Source organism: Melozone crissalis, unplaced genomic scaffold, assembly GCF_028551555.1.
Source record: "Melozone crissalis strain CALT ecotype California unplaced genomic scaffold, PUWL_Pcris_2 ptg000061l_1, whole genome shotgun sequence".
Taxonomy (NCBI): domain Eukaryota; kingdom Metazoa; phylum Chordata; class Aves; order Passeriformes; family Passerellidae; genus Melozone; species Melozone crissalis.
Window position 1 is genome coordinate 6,343,285 of NW_026535839.1, and position 24,770 is coordinate 6,368,054.

Below are 24,770 nucleotides of genomic sequence, written 5' to 3' on the forward strand. Positions count from 1 at the left end.
AGCTACTACAGGTGCCATTTCACCTGCACAACCTCATCACTGCAGCACAAATGAAAGCAGAAAGGGAGTGAATTTAATTTATCCCACTGTGTGAGACCCTTCAGAGTCCAGGATGAACAGATTCCACAGCCAGCTCTCTTCACTGCCTGTTGTGCTTCCTCCTGGGTCAGCAGAGAGCACCAGCTCCTTCCCAGGAGAGAGGGATTCTCCCGTGGCAGCATCCAGCCCGTTTAAAATCCAGCTTGTGTAACAACAGTAGGAGCAGCAGGGATCTGGTGTACCAGAGAGCCTGCCTAGTCTGGATTTACCTGTCTCTCATAATTTGGCTCTTACAGAAACAAAAAGTAGCCCCAGAAAACAAAGCTATATGTTAAATACTTATACAGGTTAGAGGAAGTACAACTGTACATGGTACCATAACAGTAAGATCCAAACCATGTCTGCAGGGTGTTTACAGCTCTCAAATCCTTTTAGGAACATTCACAAAAAAGACTGACAGGCTCTGGGAAGGTGAGACAATGTGGTTTTGAGGCAATGAATATGCACATCTGCAGAACATTACTGACTTTTCTGCAATCAGTTGTTTCCTTCTGTCACTGTAATGTGCAGACAGGGAATAACTAAATTGTGCAGGGTATTTCCCAGCTGTGCAGTGAGGTTGACCAAAAGCTCCTCACCTGCTGGATGTGCCACCAGTGCCCTCTCTGCACCACCAGTGTGAGTCAGTCATGGAATCATTTGGGTTGGAAAAGACCTCTAGGAGCATCGAGGTCCTTCAGGTCTCCCAAGGAGCCATCAGTGGACGCACCCATATTCTGTTTCCTTATCCCTTCTGATTTTCAGCACTAAGTAAATGCCTTTTTTTACTTGCTTCCTGCCCCCTTCTAGAAGGAGATGTGATGGGACAGTTCACAGTTGATCAAATTGAGGGCGAGTGGACAATTTCTTCCAAGAAGCCTCTGGACAGAGAAGATACAGAGAAATATCTCCTAAAGGTTATGGCCTCTGATGGGAAATTTCAGGCTACCACGGAAGTGGAAATTTTTGTACTGGATATCAATGACAACAGCCCTGAGTGTGGCCAGGTAAGACATCTGTTCTGGGACATCAGGGGCATAAAGGGAGATCCTGGGAGGGAAAGAAAACAATAGAAAAGAAGAAAGAACAGGCAGAGCATGTTGAAGGATTTGGCTTGTCATAATTCTTCTCACACGATCCTGTTGCTTTGATTATGCTTAACAATTTTAATTAAGCAGCATGTCAAGCAAGAATATTAAATCTAGCCTCCAAGCATGTTTGCCAGCAGCAAGTGAGAGCCTAAGCATTATGAAGAGTAATTTTTGGAGATAAACAATGCCAGGAAGCCTCCTGGGAAGGGGCATGTAAATTAATGAGTTTTATATCCTGCTAAGCTGGGAGATTCCCATCAGGAGGTTTGCTGCTGTAGAGAGCTGATCGCTGGTGTGGACGTCACCCGTGGTGAGAACGAACAGAGGTGGTTACTTCCCAAAGGAGATTCAAAGGCTTGTGTGAAATGAGCTCACTTGTCCCAGTCCACACCCCAGCAGCCAAGAATGGGAGGCACATTGTGTTCCCCTATAAAACACAGAGTTTATCCTCTGTGAAGCTTCTGTGGGTCTGTTCTCCTTCCATATCGGGTGGAGGTATTTTGGAGAGAGCTCAAATGATTTCTTCTGTCCTGGCCAGACACTCTACACTGGGAGAGTCTCTGAGGATGCTGGGCCAGGTCTTTTAATTTTGAAGATATCAGCAAGTGACCCTGACGTGGGCAGCAATGCCCAGATCACCTACAGCCTGCACGGCCCCGGCGCTGAGGAGTTCCGGCTGGGCCCACACACAGGTGAGAGCAGGGCTGCTTTCATCCTCTTCATCACCCTCCCCTGAGAAATGCAAGCTCCCAACATGGCTCTACACTGACCTTCTCTCAGCCAACACAAGGAGATGTTTATTCCAGCTAGGAAGGAATGGCCACAGCATGGAGGAGAGGGAATTCTACATCATCCTGTTTGCTCTGTCTGTTTTGTTAAAATGAAGAGCAGACACCATTGCTAGCAGCCAGGTCTCAAGGAGGAAAGAGCAGCAAGTATTTGGCTTGAGCCAAAGACACAAGTTCTAAATCCCAAAACACCTCTTATTGTGTCTTGGTCAGTGTATTTACCCAAACAGACTTGATGATTGTTCTAGAGATCACTTGGGTTCATTACATTGCAGAAAGCTCTGTGCAGTGGAGTTTAGAAGTACAATTTATTTCTGAACAGTTTTATCCCATGATGGCATCCCTTGGATGAAGTTCAGCTGAACTTGCAGGGCTGCCCATGCAAAGCCTTGCCAGAGCCCTGGCTGGCAATGATCCGAGGATAGCCCTGGGCAATGTGGCGTGGACACATCACCACTATTAGCTCAATTATTGTCTCCCACGGTTCATCCAGGAAAACAGCTGAACCTCTCTGAGGTCCTGTAGGCTGCAGCTGCGATTGCTGGAGACACGACCACCTCCTGTTCTTTCCCACAGGGGAGCTGACCACATCTGCACCCCTGGACCGTGAGCAGAAGCCCGTGTACCACCTCGTAGCCAAAGCCACTGACGGCGGGGGCCGTTCGTGCCAGGCTGATGTGACACTGATCATTGAGGACACCAATGACAACGCACCCAGGTTCTTCCCCAGCCACTGCGCCGTGGCTGTCTTTGATAACACCACAACCAAGACACCCATCGCTGTGGTTGCTGCCAGGGACCTTGATGAAGGTGAGTCAGAATGGGATTTATGTGTTGGTAGAGTTCATCTTTCATTCTGAATAGAAGCCTTTGAAACCCAGGGAAGTGCTACAGCAATGGGCTTAGATGATTGAATCTTGGCAAAGATGTGCCTGGATCTCATCGCTGACATATTCTTGACTACTGGGCTGGCATCAGCATTTTTGTGACCCTGTTGGGAGCACAGTATCTGTAGAAACATGCAGACCTTCCTTGAGAATGGCTCAGTGACTGTGGCTGTGATACACAGCACAAACTGACGCAGGGATCCAAACTGGACAGAAACTTGTTCAAAGGTGGGGACTGAGAATGAGTGTAATAAAGAAGAAAAAGGAGCTTTAGATATGGGTGGGGTAGGTAATATGGATGGAGAGGTCCTCCTGAAAACACAAAGATTCTCAGAAGTATAGGTAAGGCTCCTAAGAAAGGAACTTTCAGTAAACTTCTCCAGCAGAGGCTGAATTTAGAACAGAAAGATCATATTTCTCTTCTTTGGAAGCAGATATGAAGAGAAATTACCTTAGAAAACAAGGTAGTTAAAAATGAGGAACACTAGTAAATGCAGACAGCTGACACTGGTGGATAATGGTGAGAGCTGGCTAGATGACTGGACCTGCAGATGGGCAGGGGCACACTCAATGTTGGTATGATGTTCATACAGCCTCCATTTTCCCTGGGAATTGAAGATCATTCTGTTCATATAGTCCTAATGCATTATAAATTAATAAACCCAGCAGCATCCCTGCCCATGAATTACTGCAGCCTGTCTGTTTCCCTTCCAGGTCTCAACGCTGAGGTGGTCTATTCTCTGTCTGACTCCGCCAATGGACACTTTTCAATTGAGGAAACCACGGGGGTGATCCGTCTGGAAAAGCCCCTGAAGGACTCCCAGCACTCGGCCTTTGAGCTGACAGTCTGTGCCACCGACCGGGGCAGCCCGCAGCCCCTCTCTTCCCTGGGCACTGTCACTGTCTCTGTTGTGGATCTCAACGAGTACCTGCCTGTTTTCCTGGCCCCTGAGTACGTGGCCATGGTGAAAGAAGATGTGGCTGTTGGCACCGAGGTCCTCAACTTGTCAGTCCTGACGAGGGACAACGCAGAAAACACAGAGATCAAGTATGAAATTGTGAACGGCAATGACCACGGGAAATTTCAGCTCAACTCCAACACAGGTAAAATGATCTTGTGCCCTAGCAGGTCCAGGATGATCCATCATCAAAGGATGTCTTTGTGTGCATCTTCTCTGGTTCTTCCCCATTTGGCTCCCACTTCTGCTTACCTCTGTCTTTAGCTAGCACAGGGGTAGGGAATACAGTCTTCTTTTCCGCTTCAAATTTTGCCATCCAAGTCACTTAAGGAGAGATCCAAATCGTACTGAAATTAATGGAAAGATTCCTTCTATGTGTCTGAGACCTGAGACAGGCCCATGTGAATCAGGGATACATGGAGAACAGGATGAGGAAATTTTCCCACTTCAAAATTCAGGAGAAAGTGTTTTCATTTAAAAAGTCTTTCCATCAAGAACCCACGAGGAACCTGCTGCCCAGGGTAACAGGCAGCTTTATTCAGTAGCACTCAATGAACATAGATAATAGCGCCCTAACCATGGGCAGGTGTTGAGCCCATGATTACCAGCCAAATAAAGCCCTATTCTGTTTGCACAGCAATGTGATAAGAGCTGTTATCAGAAGGCCAGTGCTAACTCCCTGAAACCAGCCCTTGGCTGCGTCAGCAGTGACCTTCTGCCCTCGCTGTAACATCCTCATCAGTGGCTCCTCAGCCTCTCTGGTCACAAGGCTCTTGCTAATTCTTCCACATCAAGGGGGTTAAAGTTAGGTCAACTACTGTTTCAGCTGGCAGTTTGGCAGTTGCCTTGGCATATCTGCAGTATTCCAAGAAATTTCACGTGCCATTCATTTGAAATATTTTCTGTCCTTTCTTCCCCATCTCTCAACGTAGGTGCCTTATACATCAACGGGAGCCTGGACTTTGAAGCGAGTCACGAGTATTACCTGTCCATTGAGGGCACGAGGAAGGGCTCAGCCTCTCTCAGTGATGTGACCATGGTGGTGATCAACATCACTGACATTAATGACCATGCACCAGAGTTCATCCAGGATCCCTACTCCACTGACATTCGGGAGGATGCTGCCATTGGAGAGATCATCCTCACGGTATGACTGAACCATGCCAGCTGTCTTTACCTCCTCCTTATTTGTGCTATGCAATATTCACTCCTCTTGTGCACTTTTCTTTTCCTTGGACACAATGACCCCAGTGGGCTCGTGGTGTTCAGCATCTAAGATTAAAGTATGACTTTAAAAAAGGATGATTGGCAGAATTCCTGTAACTCCACAGACATGGAGAACACTTTGCTTTATGAGACACCTTTAAGTGAAAATTAAGGGTGTAGGAACTTTGAGAACATCCCAAGAAAACAAAAATGCCTGAAAAAGGACAATGCCCTTGTGACCTGGGGAAGGCAGAGGCTCCCTGGGCAGAATAGCAGAGTCCAAGGTGATGTGGAGTTCCCTGTCCAGCTTATAACCATCACAGGGGTGATAAAGTCAGGAAAAGGACGAGGAGAAAGCTGAGGAAACTATGTTGTTTTGAAAAAACAATTGGATGACACTTATCTGAACTACCCTCCTTTCCCCCTCCTCACTTAGGCAAGGTCAAACCAATACCCTAAAATGACAAACTGGTCCCATTTCTCCATGTCATGTCCTTTTTGGCCCAAGGATCCTAGTGTTTTGTTGTTTTTCCTCCAAACAGGTGTCAGCGGATGACTTGGATGGGTCCATGAACAATCAGATCACATATTCCATTGTGGAAGGGAACCCACTGGGACATTTTGCCATTCAACCCAAAAATGGGCAGATCAGCATTGCCAAGCATCTGGACAGGGAGGAGGTGAGTTCATGAAAATGAGAATGGGAAGACTGAAACAGATGTGCCCCAAAAGACTGAGGGAGAACAGCCTACTCAGCTACCTCCTGTTTACTGAATTATTTACTCACAATATTGTAGGTAGAAGATAAGGCAATAAATTGTTTTCTAGACTCACAGATACTGCAGTAGGAGGGCTGGGCTTTAGGAAAGGCAGTATAGAATGATAGAATGGTCTGGATTGGAAGGGACTTTGAGGATCATCTAGTTCCAACCCCTTCTGTAGGCAGGGACACCTTCCACAGCTCTGAGTTTTGGTCTCAATATTGAGAATGTTGCTTGTGGAAACCAACATGTTTGGGTTCTGCTTCTCTGCATTAGAGAAAACAGGTGTGGAGAGGAGAAAGGTGACCTGGACAATTTCTCGTTCATAAAACAGCAGCAGCTTGTCTCAGCCTGCCAGAGTTGCGAAGCCTTTGGATAATACTCTGAGGCACATGATGGAATTCTTGGGATGTCCTGCACAGGAACAGGAGAAGATCCTCATTGGTCCCTTCCAGCTCAGCTTATTGTGTGATTGTATGATTCTTAAACCACTATTGACAGGTGTTTGCCCAGCTTAGTTCCATCCATCTTTGCCAAGTTTCTCTTTTCTCCAACTGTTGTGAGGCTGATTTAGTTTAGCAATGAGCTTTGAGTGAGATTTATGGATGGAGAGCCTTAGCCAAAGGCAAGGCTGTTGTGGCCACGGCGCATGACCTCAGGCATTTCAACAAACTGCAGCAGAATAAAACTGGGATGTGAAAAAGCCACCATTCTGCCATTTCTCCAAGTAATCCTGCACTACAAATCCTCCAGATCCCCAGTTACTCACTGACAGTTCGAGCCACGGACAATGGCCACCCTGCTCAGTTCAGTGATGTCCCTGTGCACATCCATGTGTCTGATGTCAATGACAACCCTCCTCGCTTCTTCCAGCTCAACTACAGTGTGGTGGTGCAGGTAAGCCAGGAGACAGTTTGTTCTCCCAGTCCCTCTCATTGCACTCAGGAACTCATTCCTAGGCTGCTGTTGGAGTAAAGTGGGGAGACAGTGATGAATCACACAGCCGCTTTGTACTCTGTGTGTTCTAGGGCAGGGTGGGATTTGTTTTCCTGTTCCTGATCCAGCAGCTCCTGGGGCACTGTGGGCTCCCCTGGGCCATTTCTCTTTGCTCTCCTTCCTCCAATAGTTATGTTCCCCATTTCAGGAGAATGCTCCCGTGGGGACAAGTGTCCTGGAGCTGATTATGAGCGACAGAGACTCTCCAGAAAATGGACCACCCTACTCGTTCCAGATCACCCAGGGCAATGATGGAAAGGCCTTTGAAGTCACCCAAAATGGTCTGCTGGTGACATCGTCTGTCCTGAACAGGAGAGTGAAAGAACAGTACCTATTGCAAGTCCAGGTAGAGCCTGTGTTACTGTCCTGGTGTCTGAATTCCCCAGTGAGCTTAAGTAGCAATAAAATGCGATTAGCATGGCCCAGCTAAATGAAAACATCTCTGGCTTTGAAGAAATCCAATCCAGGCACAAATTTTGCAGCTTGGAGCCAGCTGCAGAGCTCATTTCTCCACACAGTCTGCCCACAAGAAGCAGGGGGCCAGCTTCTGTGTTGATAAAATCAGATAATATGATCATGAACAATACTCTGTCAGCAGTTTCCTTAGACAGATGCTTTCCCCATAATCATTCTAGTGAATTCCAATTTAAAGTGAGACCTGGATCTGGTCCTACAAGCTTTCTCTAATTATCCTTGTCATTTAAGAAGTGGTTTCAGTTCCTCTTCAAAAAGGATTTCTATTGTTGCAGAATGAATTCATTATTTTTCAGCGTTATCAGTAGGGATAGTCCATTACAAACAAAAGGATAATAACATGTAAAGTACATACTTTTCAGTAATGGCAATTGTTGCAAAAGCTGGGTACTATTATATTACAAACCTCAACCTCTAACTGCTTAGCATTAGGGAGAAATTTATCCCATAATCTGATTATTCGCATTTTTCTGTTTGAGGTTCCTTGACTCAATGCTAGACAGATATTGTCAGAGGTGGGACAGGGACTTAAAGAGCCTGGAACGTGAGCGAATGTGTTGATGCGCGTAACTGCTTTACATCTCTGTACACTCAGTTACGTGTGGAACCACAAAGATTGGCAACATCACAAAAAATTATTAACCCTCAGGAATATTCAGAGCCACTCAGAGGTGCCTCAGCCCTGCTGAATGCACAGGGAAGTGAGTGTGACCCCATCACTAGCAGAGGGCCTCAGTCAGTCTCCAAGGCCTCATCAGTCTTCTCCATCATTCCCTAAGGCAGGGAAGCTGCCCTTTCCCTAGGGCTTTCTCCAGGCAGAGCTCCAACACTGCTGCCAAGTTTTCCCATTCCTTCTTCACTCCCTGCCTGCTGCCTGAGAGCTTCCCCTCACTGCTCCCTGAAAGGCGCTCTCCTTTGCAAGAGCTCAGTCAGGTGAGGTGACAGTCAGTCAGTGTGTGGCTGTAACAGAGCCTCCTCTTTTCCTTGCCAGGTCTCCGACAGTGGCATCCCTCCCCTCTCCTCATCTGCATTTATAAATATCCAAGTGACTGAGCAGAGCCAATATGCCCCCTCAGCCCTTCCCCTGGAAATATTCATCACCACCAACGAGGAGGCCTTCCGAGGCGGCGTTCTGGGCAAGATCCACGCCACGGACCGGGACCCCCACGACACGCTGGTGTACACTCTGGTGGCACAGGTGCCCAAGGAGGGGCTCTTCTCAGTCGGGGCTGCAGATGGGAAGATCATTGCTGGGGACAAGCTCCCCCACGGGCACTACCTTCTGAACGTGACCGTGAGTGATGGAACGTTCACAGCCACCACGAGCGTCAGCGTCCACGTGTGGTGCTTCACGCAGGAGGCCTTGGACAAGGCCGTGGTGCTGCACTTCCGACACCTCTCCCCCGAGGAGTTTGTGGGGGACCACTGGCGCAACCTGCAGAGATTTCTGGGCAACATCCTCGTCACCCGGCGCCAGAACATCCACATGGCCAGCCTGCAGCCTGCGGCTGCCTCGGATGGAGTGGATCTGCTCCTGGCTGTCGGAGAGCCGCACGGCTCCTTGTACGAGCCGCGGGTGCTGGCCAGCAAGCTCACTGGGTCAGCTGGGGAGATGGACCAGCTCGTGGGGCTCCGGATGAAGAAAGCAATCCATGTGCCCTGTCACGGGTCGGACTGTGCCCACCGTGTCTGCAGGGAGACCATCCAGCTGGACCCAGGCATGATGTCCACGTACAGCACGGCCCGGCTCAGTGTCCTCACCCCACGGCACAGCCTGGAGCAGATCTGCTCGTGCAATGGTGAGCAATCCTTCTATAAACCTGGGCATGTTGTGTTTTCCTTCAGTACAATATAGAGCACCTGGATTTTCCATGGAATTATGTTGCCCAGTGACCAACAGTTCTGCCCACAACTTCAAAGACTTTAAAGTCTGAAAGTTTCATATAGTCTCATTTTAAAAATTGATCTCCTGTAGCATTTAATAACAGCAACATCTCTCTCTCTGAGTAGGAAAAGTCACTCATAGTTAGCAGGAAATTAAGGTCAGTGATCAGAATTTTTTATCTGTGATCTCATGTGTTGATCCTGGGCCTGGCAAAGCACAGAGTAACTGATAAATTTGAGGAAAGCCAAATAAGTATATTTGTTATACTGGCTCCAGGATACTTCAAGAAATAATTGGAGGGAGCAGGGATCAGTGACACTAGGGAAGAAATGTAAGGGGATACCACAGAATAGTATTAAAACCTTATTTTAGGATGGAGACAAGGATGGAGAAATTCAAGGTGCTGAGGGCGCCTTGAAGGACAGAAATAGCCAGACTAATATTTCAGGGTTGCTTCACAGTTGAGTGCATAGAAGAAATACTGGGAGTTCCTGGTGGGGCTGTGGGAGATGCAGTGCAGGGATCCATGGGTTGCTGTGGATGGGACAGCTCCTGGACAGCTGTGGCATCAGGCTAGCAAAAGAGGCAAGGCTTAATACAGTGCATAGCCTCAAAGTGCCACAGAGATGAGACCTTTCTTTCACTCTCCTTTCAGGAACAGCTGTGAGGTTTGGGGGCCACAGCTACATCTGGTACCAGCACTCCCAGGCTGGCTCCTGGCACATGCACTTTCGCCTCAAGACCCACCAGCACCACGCAGTCGTGTTCCACGCCAACGGGAGCGACCACGCCACGCTGGAGGTGGGTATGGCACTGCAGGGGGACTGCTCTCCTCAGCCGCAAAAACCTCATTCTCTCGGGGAAGGGAATCACAGAAAGAATATGCAAAATATGTACCCTTAGTAATCCGTGAAAGACAAGACTTGGGAAGACCAAATGAGAGCCAAGCAGAGTTTGGCAATTGCTGCAACCACAACGGGAAATCGTCCTCTATACATGCAACTGCATGTGTTGGTCTCTGGTGTGACTTCTGGTGAAGTCATCAGACACCCATAGCAGGTTTACATCACCTTCTTTCTTGTTTCTTCATTCCTCTCTTGCATCTCACCTCTCAGGGCAAAGAATTTATCAGGTGGAGTTGTCCACAAACCAGTTTGTTTCTACTTTAGCAAAGGGCAAACTTTCTCCCATACCTCAAATTTAAGGTCCTTTACATTAGTGGACAGAAAAGACAGACCAGGAATCCAAAATTTTATTTTTCACACACACACACACCTCTCTTTTCAACCATTTTCTTCAGATGGTTTCACTATTTTAGACACCTGCAGAGACAGGAATATTTCATTCTGATCACTCTCCTCCCTTCAGCTGAACACTGAACTTAGCAAAGCATTCAAAGATCATCTCCCTCTTCCACTTTGGCAACAGAAGGAAAGCAGCAGATGACTAAAGAAAAGCTGTTTTATGTATTCCTGATCAACTGAATTCTGACTTAACTTAGGACATGCTTACCAGCTTACAGAGATTTGTCCTTGAGACTGATCATGTTGAGATCTACACACTATAACCTACCTGGAAGTGTTCATCCTGTTCTTGGATTTCCCCATCCCTTCTCATGGTTTCACAATCCCATCTTCCTGTTGTTCCATCTTTCCACAGTTACTCAGACCCACTCAGACAGGGAGCTGCAGAGCAGCCAACCCCCACGCACATGCCTTTTGCACATATTTCAAGCTCCAGCTGCCACAGCCATCACTCCTGAAGAGCAGGAGCAGAGAAATAGCATCCATGTGTCCTGTACCCATCTCCGAGAGTGACTTTGGGCTGAACTCTAAAGGGCCAATGTGAAAAACTCATTCAGGGTCTCATGATTTCTACCTCACCTCTGAGAAGGAGAGTCACCAAAGAGTTAATCAGAAGGAATCCAGCACTTTAGATGCTGCTTAGGAAGTACAAGATGGCAAGAGACTCCACTGATTCAGGCCAGCACAGGCAGTCAAGGGAGAAAAGGCTCATTATTGGTGTTTAGTGAGCCCATGATCTCCTGTGCCCAAGCTTGTCTCCACAATCTTTTCAACAGGAAACATTCATAAAGCCTCCTCCATAATAAAAGTGCCTATGAATAATTTCTTTCCTGACCCACTTTATTAGCAAATCTTAGGGATAAAAAGGTTTCTAAACCACCTGGCCTGATCAAAATGAAGGAATCCCTCAAGATTTTAAACTTTGTAGACTGAGGTACTCCAGATATGAGCCAAAGCCTTGAAAGGACCATAACTGATGGTTTGTAGATTTGATGAAGAGGATGAGCTCTCCCATGAGCATGTATATCATCACCTTTCCAGTCTCTAAGCTCTCCTGATGTTCAGAAATAGGTTATGGGAAGAGGAGGCAGACCAGGCAAGCTGGGAAAGGCTTGGCAGTGTGTCAGTTCTTGCTCCAGGGAATCGAGTTCTCAGCTGTCTCCCAGCCCCAGAAATTGATAAGCCGAATCTACAGACCCATCTGAAGAGAAATCATGTTCCTGCAGATGAAGTGACAAAGCTCTCTGGTGTGCTTGCCAATTGTGCAAAGGGATTTACAGACGTGTTGCCCTGAGGCCCTTCCATGCCATGTGCCAGCTGCTTCTTGCTCTTTCTTCCTTCAGCAGTTGCCATCTCCTCCCACTGGTATTTATTTATACCATGGGGTATAAACTCTCTAAGAGTTAACTGTTGTCCTGCTCTGCTCCAGAGTAGTCCCTTCATATTGTGTGTGGGTTTCTCTAAAGTCAGGGTAGCCCATAATCATTGCTACTCTTCTAACCCCTTCCAAGAATCAGACCCTCCTTGCTGTCTCTAATGTCTCCCATGGACATCTCTCCTGCCTGGGATCAATTGCTTGATGCTACATAGCAGGCTCTGCAGGTTTCCCACCAACACTTCGTTCCGTCCCTTTTGTCCTTCTCCATAGGCTCTTTGCTTCTGTGAGAGAGGTTTTATCAGCAAAGCACTGGGGAGATAGAGGTGAAAAAGGGGTTTAACCCTGACTTCACCCTGAAACAACACAGCTAACTTTTCCTTTCTCTGTCCTATATGACTTGTAAAGATGAATCTTGGGCCAGAAATAGGAATTTCTGATGTCCCAGTTTAATGCAGAGGACGTTGGTGTGGTTCACTTTTAGCAGCTCAGTGCCTCGTCTCTCTCCAGTCTGGTGGAGATCAAGGATTGGATTGCAGCACATATCAGTAACTTTGGCCTGGTTTTCCTGCATGGGTACAACAGTAATTCCTTTCTCTGCCTCCCAAGTCCTGCTTTTTCCCCCAGAGAAAGCTGCCAGTGCTTCTCCTCAATAAGATTCTTTCACCACCCTCAGCCCTGCCAAAGGGGCAACTGCTCCAGCACTTTCCCCACCACCAGTGAGACAGTGAGAACAGAACAAAAGCCACGTGGCCCAGGACAAGAGCCCATCTGTGACTGGTGATGCTCTTATGGATAGTCTGAATGCCAGGGCTCTGATCAGGCTCAGGAAGGTGGGAGAAAGGGCAAGCAGCTGCAGCAGTAGCTGTATGATCCCATGGCTCTATGACATGGAAAGGTGGGCTTCCCTCCTTGCATGCTGGTCAAAGGCTGCCAGGAAGGACTACGGGTGAAATTGTGACAGAGAGGTGAGGGTGTTCTGCAAAATAAAGGAGTTGCAGTCACTTAATTCATCCAGACATAGGTTAAAAAAGGTGAAAGAGGGTGCATTTGGTACTTCTTGAAATCAGAAAATTGGGAGTAATCTCAACTGTCAGTGTGAAGGCCAGGAGAGAGGGGAACAAGCAGCAGGAGAAATGAGACCTCTGCCACCTGTGTCACAACTAGCTGTGATTGTGTGTTTTACAGATGGTTAATGGAGTGCCTCACCTTGGCTACAGCTGCCAGGGGAGCTCCTCTGGGAACCTGTCCTCCTCACGGTTTGTGAGCGACGGCGAGTGGCACTCGGTGTTCCTGGAGGTGAAGAACTCTTCCGTCCGCCTGCTCATCGATGGCCTAGGCAACGCCTCCCTCCAGCTGCCAGGGACCTGCGGTGTCCCCCAGGGCAGGAGAGACCTGGTCTTTGGGGGCCTCCCAAAGCTGCTGCAGTCCCAGAGGGTCACTCGGGGGTTCAGGGGCTGCCTGGACCTGGTTGCAATCAACGGCAGAGAAGTGGTTCTCCTTCCAGGGAAAGGGCAGTCGAGGGAAGTCTTGGAGCAGGTGGGGATAAGGCAGTGCTGCTCCCCCAGCGGTGCCTGCAGCAGCAACCCTTGCCTCAACAACGGGATGTGCTCCGAAACTCACGGAGGAGGTACGTGAACATCCCACACAGGGCTGTGCAGAGCAGTAAGCACTGAGGGGGGGGAAAGATGCAACAACTTTATTATCCCTGTAGAGGGGTTATTCCAGAGGGGAGGCAGAGATCCTCTATCCCAGGGGACCTCAGGTGACTCAGTGCAGCAGCTGCTGCAGGCTGTGAGATCATCATGCTGGCTCGGTGGACCACGGGCCCAGAGGGCAGGAAGGTGTTTCTGAGGAGTGTGCATGACATAGGAGAGCAGAGTGTTGCCAAAAACTCAAATGCATGTAGAGATTCCACCCACCCCTCTGCATCCTTTTTGCTTAAGGAGCTGTTAACAAGGCTGGAATCAGGCAAGATGGGATCATGTGGTGATGGTATCTGGGCAGAAACAAGCCAAGATCTTGGACTCTTCCCGCTGCAGTGAGCAACTCCCCAGGGCTATGCAAAGGGATATGGGAAAACCGTAAGCTCAAATCCTAGAGTCCCAGGCTAACATGGGCTACACACATCCAAAAGAGGTTTGATACAGGCTCTGCCCCAGGCAGTGTCCCTGCTGCCCTCAGAGGGGCTCCTTGCCGTGAGCTGTGTCCTGTGTCACAGGGACAGGGGCTGTGAGCAGAGGAGCTGCTCCCAGTGATGTCCACCCTGTGTCACTACCCTACAACTCCTTGTAGCTGCCAGCACAGCAGGGCTGCACCCCATAACACCCCCTATGAGATGGGTACTGCCTGTGCCTCAGCCTCTCTGAGGGGCAGTGGGGCTCTTCCCACGCTGCTGTGTGGGGCAGAAGCTGCTCCTGCAGCTCTCTGGGGCCCTTGCCAAAGCACACCCTGCCCAGCGAGCAAGTGAGGACAGAGGAGGCACCACGTTCCCCTGCCCTGCCCGCTGCCTCTGGGAACAAGATTCCCAGCCCTGTCGACTCAGCAGCTGCCTGGTTCAGGTGAACTTGTTTGACACCAGGTGTAAATGTACAGAACAGTTAGTCTGGCTGGCACTCACACCTCAGCCTTCAGACCCTCTGCACGGAATACCTCTCTGGCTGGGCTGGAAGGGGCTCAAAGCGCTGGAGGGGAAAACACATCTCTGCTCTAAGTCAAGGCATCCCCTGCTTTCATTGCAGAGAGAATACAGTGGGATGGGGAGGTGAAAAATCACTCCCCCAGTAATAACCTAATGATCATCCAGCACCTTTCCCATAGTTTCCTTCCAGGATGAACAATTTCTCCTGCAAATGGCCCAGGTGGCGAGGAAAGAGCCTAGGGGACATGGCCCCAGGCTGCAGGGAAGGGATTGCCCAAGGGATGTTTATTTGTGAGGTTATCCTGGTACCCTGAGTGCCTTGGCTCAGTCCTGGGTACCCCAGGCAGGCAGCCCAAGTTCATGCAGAGCTGTGCCCAGGGATCTCAGTGTGGGATTGCAGAGCTGTGCCCAGGGATCCCAGCGAGCTCCTGCAGAGCTGTGCCCAGGGATCTCAGCGTGGGATTGCAGCACAGGCAGGGACTCGCCTGTGGAGCAAGCCTGGGAAACACGTGGCCGTGTGAGAACACAGCTGTGGGGAGAGCACCCAGGCCAGCCCAGCACCACCCCAGGACCACAAACACAAGTGAGCCCCACATCCAGGACCTGTGTTTGGGCACACACAGCCCTGTGGGCAATGTCCAGCACCTGCTGCACCAGTGTCAGCACGTCCTTCTGGTACAGGCACTGACACACATGTGGGAACAGGCCCAGGTTGTTTGCCCTGTGCTCTAAAGCAGGGCTGTTCAGCTTGTGGATGAGTAGCAAAGACTTTTCAAGTGTGCTGGAAGGTGCAAACTCTGAATTTCCCTCACAGCAGCACCAGCCAGGTGACGAGCAGGAGCCCAGCACAGCCAGGGACATTCCACACTTGGGGCTATGCTAAACAGCAGCCAAAAGCACAAACAGCAGGAGCCCCTCCGAGTCCGTGGCTGTGCTGGGTTTCTCTCTGTCTGTGAGGAGACATCTCCTGCAAGCAGGAGAAACTCGGCAAGTTGAGACAGGCACTTCATACCACGAGAACTCGCAGGACCAAAGACTCCTGAGAACAACAAATTACAGGGGATTGCACTCAACAGAGTCAGAAACTGTGAATCAGCCAGCCGAGTTCCCCTTCCTTTATCCCAGATTTGTCCCTCAGCTTCTCCGTGCAATAAAGCTGTGCCCTGACCTGTGTCAGGAGAGGACGGGCTTGACTTCTTGCTCAATCAGCTCCCTAGTGCCACTGTGTTGTTCCAGAATGGCCACCCGGCCTCCAGCAGCCACACCAGGTCCTGTAATGAACCCACCAGGCCTCCAGGGATGGCCTGGGTGTCCCACAGGACCTGCTGCAGCAGCAAATTCCTGTGCCTGGATAGCTGTGCGAGCCCCCTGTGGGGGCCATCAGCACCAGGCTCTGCTCCTCCCTGTTCTTGCCCATTTTTCCTCACGGGTATGTTCACTCTCACCCTCTCCAGGTTACACCTGCATCTGCCCCGGGCTGTTCTCTGGTGAGCACTGTGAGCTTGGGGACAGTCCCTGCGAGTCCAAGCCCTGCCTGCACGGGGGAACCTGCACCCTCTCGGCCACTGGCTACTCCTGCCACTGCCCTGACTGGTACCTGGGCGAAAGGTAAGGCAGGGGGGGCTTTGGGACAGGTGGCATCCCATGATGGGCTGAGAACGTGAGTCTTGTACCTTCCTGGAGCTCACCAGATCCGCACACTCTGGGATTAACTGCAAACTGCAGGCGCCCCAGCATTGCAGCCAGGAGGTGCTGGAGGGCAGAGCTGAGCAGGGCAGGACACAAATAACTCTGCCATCGTGTGGCCACTGCCCCTCTGAGCAGGAGGGAAAACAGAAACATCTCTGCTTATAGATGCTTTGGGGCCTGCAGGTGCTGTGGGGCAGTGCAAAAACTTTTCCTCATGGGAGAGTCTCTCCTCACACGTTGCTGCCCCCTGTGAGGGAACTCAGGACTTTCAGCACTAAAGGGAACACCTTGGCTGTGGTGGGGGGAGCTCAGCTGTGATGGGGGGCCTGGCAGCAGGGTACAGGCAGACACTGCCCTGGGTGGCAGGAGGGTGCCCTGAACCTGCCTGGCAGGGCTGTGAGGTGCCCCCTGCTTCAGTAGCCTCAACACCCACCCTGCAGAGTGCTAAAGGGGTTGTTTCTATCTGGGAACTCTATGGGGTTCATGCAAAAGAAATCTCTGTCCCAGCTCGCAGCTGTGATTCATCCAGTTCAAATGCCAGCTCAAGACAGTGGGCATTACCACCCCAGCCCAGCAGCCCCTCTAAGACCCCCACCTTGCCTCCAGCCCAGCCTGGTCAGTGCTTCCCAGCGCAGCTCAAACAGCATCAAACCCAGTTCATCCTTCTGCCTTGCCCATCACACCCAGTTCATGCTTCTTCCTTGCCCATTTAGCCAGGATGGACACTGGTCCTGTGGATCAAGGCAAAAGCAGAAATGATCTGTTCAGCTCTTGGAATAAAGGCCTGTGCCTGAGCATTAGGTGGCAGCGTAATGCCTGACATCAGTCAGAGCCTGTGGGTACATGTCACACACACCAGCTCACACATCCTAAATCACTGACTACAACAAGAGTAGTGCAGACTTCACAGAGCTTGTTCAGTAATGAGAACAAAAAAAGGGAGGAAAGGCCACTAAAGTACTGTATATTCCCCTCAGCATGGGGAGGTCATTGCTGTTGGAAGGAAAGGTCCCCTATACTGTTGGCAAACATTTACGTGTGTGTGGGTTGGACCAGGACAGAGAATCAGAAATTCCATCTCAGTTCTGCAGATGCTCCATAAAATGTCAAAAAGCCTCTCCAGCAAGGGTGTCCATTCACCATCTCACATGGTGGTCTTTTCCCAAATGTTTTCTGCAACCTGCAGACATCCACAGACCATCCAGAGGCTCCACAGGGCTTGGAGGACATGGGAGACTTCATAAGAGGTTAACACACCTCATACTGACCCTGGACTTCCTAATTTAACAGGATGGGAGCATCTCTCTATGCAGTGTTAGCCCTAGAATTCCAAACACTGCTCTGAGGCAGAAAGCCCCCTATTTTAATTTGGGTGTACAACTGAAAAATAGTTCCACCCTGTAAAACATGGCCTCTTGAAAACCATCATTTTATACTCAAGGATCTTCTGCCAGGATAAGCAGGTAGCAAGAATCCAGCGAGGGAGGGAGAGCAGACCAGGACAGGGCATCCGTGGGTGGTGTAAGCCAGAGCCTGACCAGGATCAGGCAGTTGTGGTGCATCCCAGACTGACAGGGCTCATCTCCATCCCTTTCTCCACACAGGTGCGAGAAGCTGGCAGAGGAGTGCCCAGACAACCCGTGCCGCAACGCCGGGCGCTGCGTGAGCAGCCAGGGCTCCGTGTACTGCATCTGCCCGTCCAACTACCAGGGGGAGTACTGCACCCAGCCCATCATCACCCCGGCCATCGTGCCCACGCACTGGGCGCTGGGCCCTGAGGAGATCGCGGAGATCGCGGCCGGCGTGCTGGGGGCGGCCATCCTGGCCACGGTGTTCGTGCTGGTGCGCAAGCGCTGCTGCCACCGCCCCAAGGCGCACAAGCCGGTGGCCCGCGAGGACCCCGACCTGCTCTCCAAGAGCGAGTTCTCCAAGAGCGTGGGCGTGGGCACCCAGCCCGTGCCCCCCATCGAGCTCAACATCCTGGGCGACGCGGCGCACAACAACCTGGACCGGGCCGCGCCCGAGCCGCGCAAGGGCGCCGGCACCCCCGAGTTCGTCACCTTCAACTCGGCCAACGCCCCCAAGCACCGCGGCACCATCGTGTGCAGCGTGGCCCCCAACCTGCCCCCCGCCGCACCCCCATCCAACTCCGACAACGAGTCCTTCATCAAGTGCACCTGGGCCAGGGAGGAGATGGGTCAGTAGCCACAGCTCCTTCTTGTTCTTACATACCCCTCCTTCCCTTGGGAAGGGGATCTGAGGTTTGAAAACATGGAGGGAAAATGGTGTTGGCCGAAGCAAAGTAGTGTTGTCATCTTATCTCAAAAGTTCCATATCATCTTGGTGATTTCTCCTGGGCGTCACCTCACTGACTCCTTCCACACTGACTCCTTCACAGCACAGCCAACAAACTCCAGCTTCCTTCTCACCCAGCTAACCCCCTCTTTTATAGCACTCATCCTTATTGGACACAGCTGTGGCCTGTTAAGTGCAGGCCTGTCCAAATCTTTGGTAATTAGTACAGCTGCAACTCCTCAGGGGTGAGATTACCTTCCACACTATCTTTATCTTCTTACATTCTATCTCCTCCACAAAGTAGGGGCAAATGCTGCCCCAGCCCTGCTGTAGGGCTTTCATTGGCTCTTTCCTCCTGGTTCACCACTACATCCCAGTTTTCTGCTTTTTCTGCTTGGTTTTGTACACAGTCAGCAGGGAAACCATTAATGCACAGCAAGCTGTGATCCTGGGTCAAAAAAAAAAAAAAAACTGTAAAAGAGAAAAATTGGGAAAAAAAAGTTAAGATCCTAAAAGTCAGTAGGAGTTTTAGTGAAGACATTTGCATCAATGCTCCTGGGCAGAGGGATCACATTCTCAGGGAAACACCTTTAATGGCCCTGGACAGCAAGGTTACCCCATGCAGGAGTTCCTCACAAAGGTAACTGCAGGGAAAGGGAGAGATCCAAGGCATCACTGCCCCAGTCCCTTAATAACATGCATCCATTATGTTTCTTGCATCCAAACATAATGATGAAGTGTGTCTTTTGGGTGCTGCAATAGTGGATATCTGTAGGCTGGTGGGGACACAGCCTCAGCACGGCCAGGGGTGATCTCAGGTCTCCACAATTCCCAAATTAGCAGCTACATCTCTCTTTCCTAGTCTGCCACATCTCCTACTGTCTCAGAGCCTACAGAGGGAATTTGCAGGAGGGCAAGAGAGAGGCACTAACCACTAGAGCTGCATCTAACACGACTTTCTTTCGTTCCAGTCTACCCAGCAGAAACCACCTACTGGCCGCCCCGGTACCTGTCATCAGATGTGCAGGAGTACTCCCACTACGAGATCATCCAAGGCCCCCCTGCCTCCTCCTCTCACCCTCCTCTCCCTCCGCCGCCCCCTCCCCCGGCGGACGCGGAGCCGGTCGCTCTCTACGGGGGCTTCCCCTTCCCGCTGGACCAGAGCAACAAGCGCGCCCCCATCCCACCCCGCTACAGCAACCAGAACCTGGAGGACTTCCTGCCGCTGGGCCCTGTGGACGTGGGGGCATCCCAGTGCCAGAACGAGTACACGGCCATCAGCTACTACCCCGCGCAGCTGGTGCAGGGCGAGGGGGTCCCGTTCCAGCCCGAGCCGGGCTACAAGCGGGTCAGCATGCGCCTGAGCGTGGCCCAGCCCTCCTACGCCGACTGCGAGCTGGGCCACCAGCCCAGCATCCGAGCCCAGCCCCTGCCGCCACCCAACTACGAGGGCTCTGACATGGTGGAGAGTGACTATGGGAGCTGTGAGGAGGTGATGTTCTAGCGGGGCTTGCTCCTGGGATGAGGAGAGAAGTTTCCACGCAGAACAGAGGGCAGGGGGCTGGCACACGCTGCTGAAGGGAGGCTTGTGTGTGTCCCTCTCAGCTTGCAGCGTCCCCCCCTGCGTGGCTGGGTTATAATTTTGGTTGGATCTTTCCCCTCGCTGCCCTCCACGGTGCTCCTGCTGCAGATGGAGGGGAGATGCTGCAGGCACTGCTGGGACATGGAGGATGCTCCTGGGATGCCAGTGACTAACCTGCCTCCTCACCGAGGGGACTGCCTCCAGCACCATGCAGAACCAGAGCATGCTGCGTCCTCCCACACCAGGCTTCCTGGCCACGGGGAGGATGAGGAGGAGGAGGGCAAGCACTGCAGGTATGGCAGCAGTCATGGAGGAGAAAGGTGTGGAAGGATTAGCAGTGCACAGCCTGGCAGTGCCCCTTGTGGGGTACAGAGGCTCCCTGCTCCCACATCTGGCTCCAAGGGCTTGCATCAAGCCAACAGTTTGTTCGTGGAATGGATCAGCTGGTGCAAACCCTCTTCATGTCTGCTCCCTGACACTGGCGGAGAGAAGAGGGAATGCAGCTGGTCCCACCAGCACATCCCTGACTGGCTAACAGAAGTCCAAGGGAAAAAAAAAAAAAAAGAAAAAAAAATTTGTGTAGAAAAACCAAGCAACAAGGTTTGTTACAGCAGGAACCGCCCACAGACTCAAAGCAGGCTGCCCAGTTGGGCTGTGTGCACACAAGGGGGACCCTGCCCCGAGGATTGTGTGCGCAGCCTTGTCCCCGTGGCTGTCCCAGTCCCACACTGATGCAGCTGCACACCCCGTGCTGTATCCCAGACTGGCCAGCACTGCCTGGAATCTCTGGCCAGAGAGGGGCACTGAGGCTACTGAGCGTGGGTTTGCCTGTTTGTCCTTGTGCTTGGACATGTATTGTTTCTTCATGAGAGGTTTGCTTTGGTTGGTTGTTTGATGTAATTTTTTTTGTTGTTGAATTTTTGGAAAGTATTAAAAAAGTTTGGATTTTTTTACTATTATGATTTTATTCAGTATCCCAGAGATTCTCTTGTAAATTATTAGGACATCCTTGCCTAGCTTCAGCCAAGGGAACAACAGCTTAGTTTGGGCATGAAAAGCTTTCAGGGAAGTACCAACACAGCAAGTTAAACATTTTTTTGAGGATCCTCTATGTGCCACAGGGATGAGGCAGACAGACCCACAGTACCCTGTCTTGCTTTGGGAAACCATGAGCCTCCTCATGGTATCTCTTAGCTCAGGAGTAAAGGGCTTGAAAGGACCCAAATTGAAGCCTTTGATTTTTCATCCCAAACAAACACCACTTGTTTTACCTCTCAAAGCTCTCATGCACTTCCATAAAACTTATTCACCAGCTCTGCTCAGCAGAAAGCAGTCCCTGCCTAGATCAGACCTCTTTTATCTAGGTGGTTTTATTCTGTTTGGTAAATTGCTCTGATCCTAAAATAATGCATTTCTGTACTTTGAGGACATTTAATTTTGAGGTGTCTCAGCAACAGGCACCACTTTTACCCATAGGGAAAGCACAAATTGTTCTTCCCAGCAGCAGAAGCAGCACAAATAACAGTGATATTTTCCTTTAGATTTTTTAATTCTCCAGGGTTGCTTTGGCCAGTGGTCACAACACAGGGAAAGGCAAAGGCAGTTTGTAATGAAGCTCCTCTGAGTAATACCTGGGAAGGAGCAGCCTCAGTACAGCCATTTTATGGGATGGGGACAGCCCTGCAGTGCTCACCCCTAAGAAAGGATGGCTGTGGATCCCACCATGGTGACTCTCCAGGGTCAGAAATACCTGAAGCACCAGGAGTGCCTGTGCTCAGCCACCCCTCCTGCCCTGTCATTCAAGTGACCTCAGATCCACAGTCCCCATCAGCCTGCAAAAGCCTCCTGGTTTACGAAAAAAAGCCTGCCAGATTTCTAAAGATGAACTTTTTATAGCACTGATTTCCCAACAGCTCCATAATGACACACTGCAAGGGCATGAATTATTCAGCAGTGAGGATAAGCTGAGCTGCAGCAGTGCTGGCAGTCTCCCAGTGTGGGCTGACTTTTGCTCCTTTGATCTCTAGGGCGGATCTGCAGCAGCTCAGCATCCCCCATCTTTTTTCACATGCCAAGCTCTTTTTTTCAGCTGCAGCCCCACTTTTGGCATAAATATGGAGATGAGAAACCAAAGCCCAACTTTGGTGAGGCAGAGAAAAGCTCAGCCCTACAAGCTCAGAAACTCTGCCCACAACCTACTTGCACAAATGAGGTCAAAAGAAAAATTAAATTTTCCAAGCAGCAAAGCTGGAACACTTTTATTTGAAACACTCACTAGGAGGGGAAACTGTGTGTGCTGTGTGGGGGTGGGAGCAGCACAGGATGGGATCCTGGCTGCCTGCTGGGCTCTACATCTCCTGCTCCCTTCTTTTGGAAGAAAAACCCACACTTCACACCTCCAAAGCCTTTACACATAAAAAATAGATCATATTTATTAAGTAAGATACATGATTCAGGTGCAGCACCAGCTCTCCTGCTGGGCAGGCACCTGTGCTGTACACTGACAATATCCATAGGCACAAGACATGGACGTGACCATTGCTATATTTACACAGACAAGTTTCTTGGTTACTGAGCAGCCTACAATACACAAGTGTCAAGTTTTCCTGTCCACCATTGACCCCTGGCTCAGCAGAGCCTCTCACACCACATGTGTCACCATCTTCAAACAGCCCTGCTCACCCCATTAAAAGGGAAGAGCTGCAAAACCCATTTAATGCTTCCGTGATATCCCAGTCCCCTTGGAAATGAGGTCTGCACTGCTGCTTGCAAAGTGAGTGCCAGGCTGGGGACATGCCTTGGCACACAGCTGTCCCTAAAATGTGGCCAGCCTTCTTTGAGTGCACTATTAGCAGGGCAAGGAGAAGCATCACACATCCCCTGCTGCTCACAGCACTCCCTCCTCTGCTTGACAGTTCTGACTCAAACCCAACCCCAAGGGCCACGCTGGGGTCAGCACACAGAGATGGACATGAATATTGCACTTATCCCGCTTGTGTCATGCCCTGGAGTCCCTTCCCAGCCCTGGGTGCTTCCTCTCTATCCCCATGGCGCCCTCCAGAGGGAGGATTTGAGTTAAAGCTTTGCTCTGCTCCTGACCAAGCCAAGACCTTGCCCAGCACAGCCTTGGACGGGATGAGGTGAGCACCAAGAGATGCAGAGAGCAGAAGAGGGGCTGGAAAGGGGCAGACACGTGGCACAGACCCACCCCACACCCGGCCACGGGTGCACACGGTGGCATGTGGCACCCAGAGCTGCCAGCAAAGGGGCACAGTGCAGACACAAGCAGCACCCAGGGAGAGGCAGGCTGCAGGGACACTGCTCCACACAGCCTTCCCCTCACAGAACCCAGGCAAACACCAAAAATAACTGCAAACCTCACCCTCCACCACAGATGGGAACACAGCCCACTGGTGCTGTACTCAGTCTCCTTTCCCACCACCTGCAGCCTCTGCCCACCCCCAGGGAGACATGGCTGCAGTGGGATGAGGGATGAAGGCTCTCCAGAGAGAGCTGGCATTTGGGAGATGCTGTGTTAGCAGGCAGGAGTTTGACCTGTCCTGTGGAGGATGCATTTGCTCCCTTGTCTTAAAAAAGTAGAAATCCAGTAGAAAGGTGAGGAAACTCTCTAGGGAGGAAGCTGGGCTCTGAGAGAAAGGAAAGCAGCAGTGCCACAGGACCATGCCCACCAGGCATGCACCAGCCACGACAAAAGAAGCAACAGGAGCACAGGGAGAGGTGCCAGGGAGCTGCATCCTACAGGAGTAGAGGAGCTGGGCGGGAGCAGAGGATGCAGAGGGAGTGCAGCCAGGAGAGGAAGGGTTAAAAACAGAAATATTGTGGAGGTTTTGTGTGTGAATTGACATTCAGTATCAGCCTGCAGACTCAGGTGGAGCGTGCCAGGGCCAGCTCAGGCACTGTCAACAAGGTGATGATGTATCCTTGTGGTGTGTGGGCAGCATGTGGTGACCCCTGGGGAAACCCCATCCCACCCAAAGGGGACCAGCTCAGCCCCTCATGATGGCAGAGCCTGTTTGCTCCCCACACACCTCAGTTCTGTAAAGCTTCTGAAAGCCAAGCGTTGGGTTGTGCGCTGGATGGGGATAAAGAAGTGTCACCACTGAAAGCGTGGACCAAGGGTCAGCAAACCCTCCCAGTGCCCAGCTCCAGGGCATGCTCAGCTGGAAAAGAGCTGAGGCACTGCAGGAGCCATGCCCACAGATGGGGATCCCACTGAGAGAGAGCTGTGGGCCCCAGCACGCTCCACACCTCAGGCTCTGCCCACTCTCCCTACAAGGCCGAGGTGAGGAGGGAGCTCTACACTCTCTAACCTGAGCTGAGGTTTGTCTGTTGCTGTAAAAATAAAGTGCTCAGGGAAAAAAAAAATATAAAATCAAACTGGCACAAAAAAAGAGTAGTCCCTGTTCCCCGCCCTGACTGAAAGGACAGGGGAAATATGGAAAGGTTGGGATTTTAAAAAATAATAAAATAAAATCTACATCCCTGGGATTCCTCACCTCTCAAAGTGCCTATTTACAGAGGAACTGTTTTGCTCTACCACCTGCCCTAAGAGCCCCCAGGGAAGGCACTGCCCCAGGCTGGATCCCACCTTCCAGGCAGAGCCAGGGCAGGATCCTGCTGCAGCTGGGCTGTGGTGCTGGGCAGCCCCATCCCCTCACAGACCAAACCCGCCACGCTTCCCAGGAGGAGAGGGGAGGCCGTTCCCAGGAGAGCAGTGCCCAGGGTCCATGCACCCCCG

The 24,770-nt window shown here is 51.0% G+C and overlaps 1 protein-coding gene across 1 annotated transcript in view; it reads left to right on the forward strand.

Annotated features, from left to right (window-relative positions):
* The window catches only part of FAT2 (FAT atypical cadherin 2), a 55,136-nt gene extending 35,144 nt beyond the window's left edge, over positions 1-19,992 (forward strand). The window contains exons 11-24 of the mRNA XM_054287996.1: positions 889-1,085; positions 1,708-1,861; positions 2,534-2,767; positions 3,559-3,948; positions 4,736-4,950; positions 5,552-5,689; positions 6,524-6,667; positions 6,915-7,112; positions 8,232-9,039; positions 9,781-9,926; positions 12,993-13,434; positions 15,900-16,053; positions 17,739-18,331; positions 19,401-19,992. Of these exons, the coding sequence (XP_054143971.1) occupies positions 889-1,085; positions 1,708-1,861; positions 2,534-2,767; positions 3,559-3,948; positions 4,736-4,950; positions 5,552-5,689; positions 6,524-6,667; positions 6,915-7,112; positions 8,232-9,039; positions 9,781-9,926; positions 12,993-13,434; positions 15,900-16,053; positions 17,739-18,331; positions 19,401-19,933 (4,346 nt within the window). The 3' untranslated portion in view covers positions 19,934-19,992. The remainder of the gene's footprint in view (positions 1-888; positions 1,086-1,707; positions 1,862-2,533; positions 2,768-3,558; positions 3,949-4,735; positions 4,951-5,551; positions 5,690-6,523; positions 6,668-6,914; positions 7,113-8,231; positions 9,040-9,780; positions 9,927-12,992; positions 13,435-15,899; positions 16,054-17,738; positions 18,332-19,400) is intronic.
* The last annotated feature ends 4,778 nt before the right edge of the window (positions 19,993-24,770 follow it).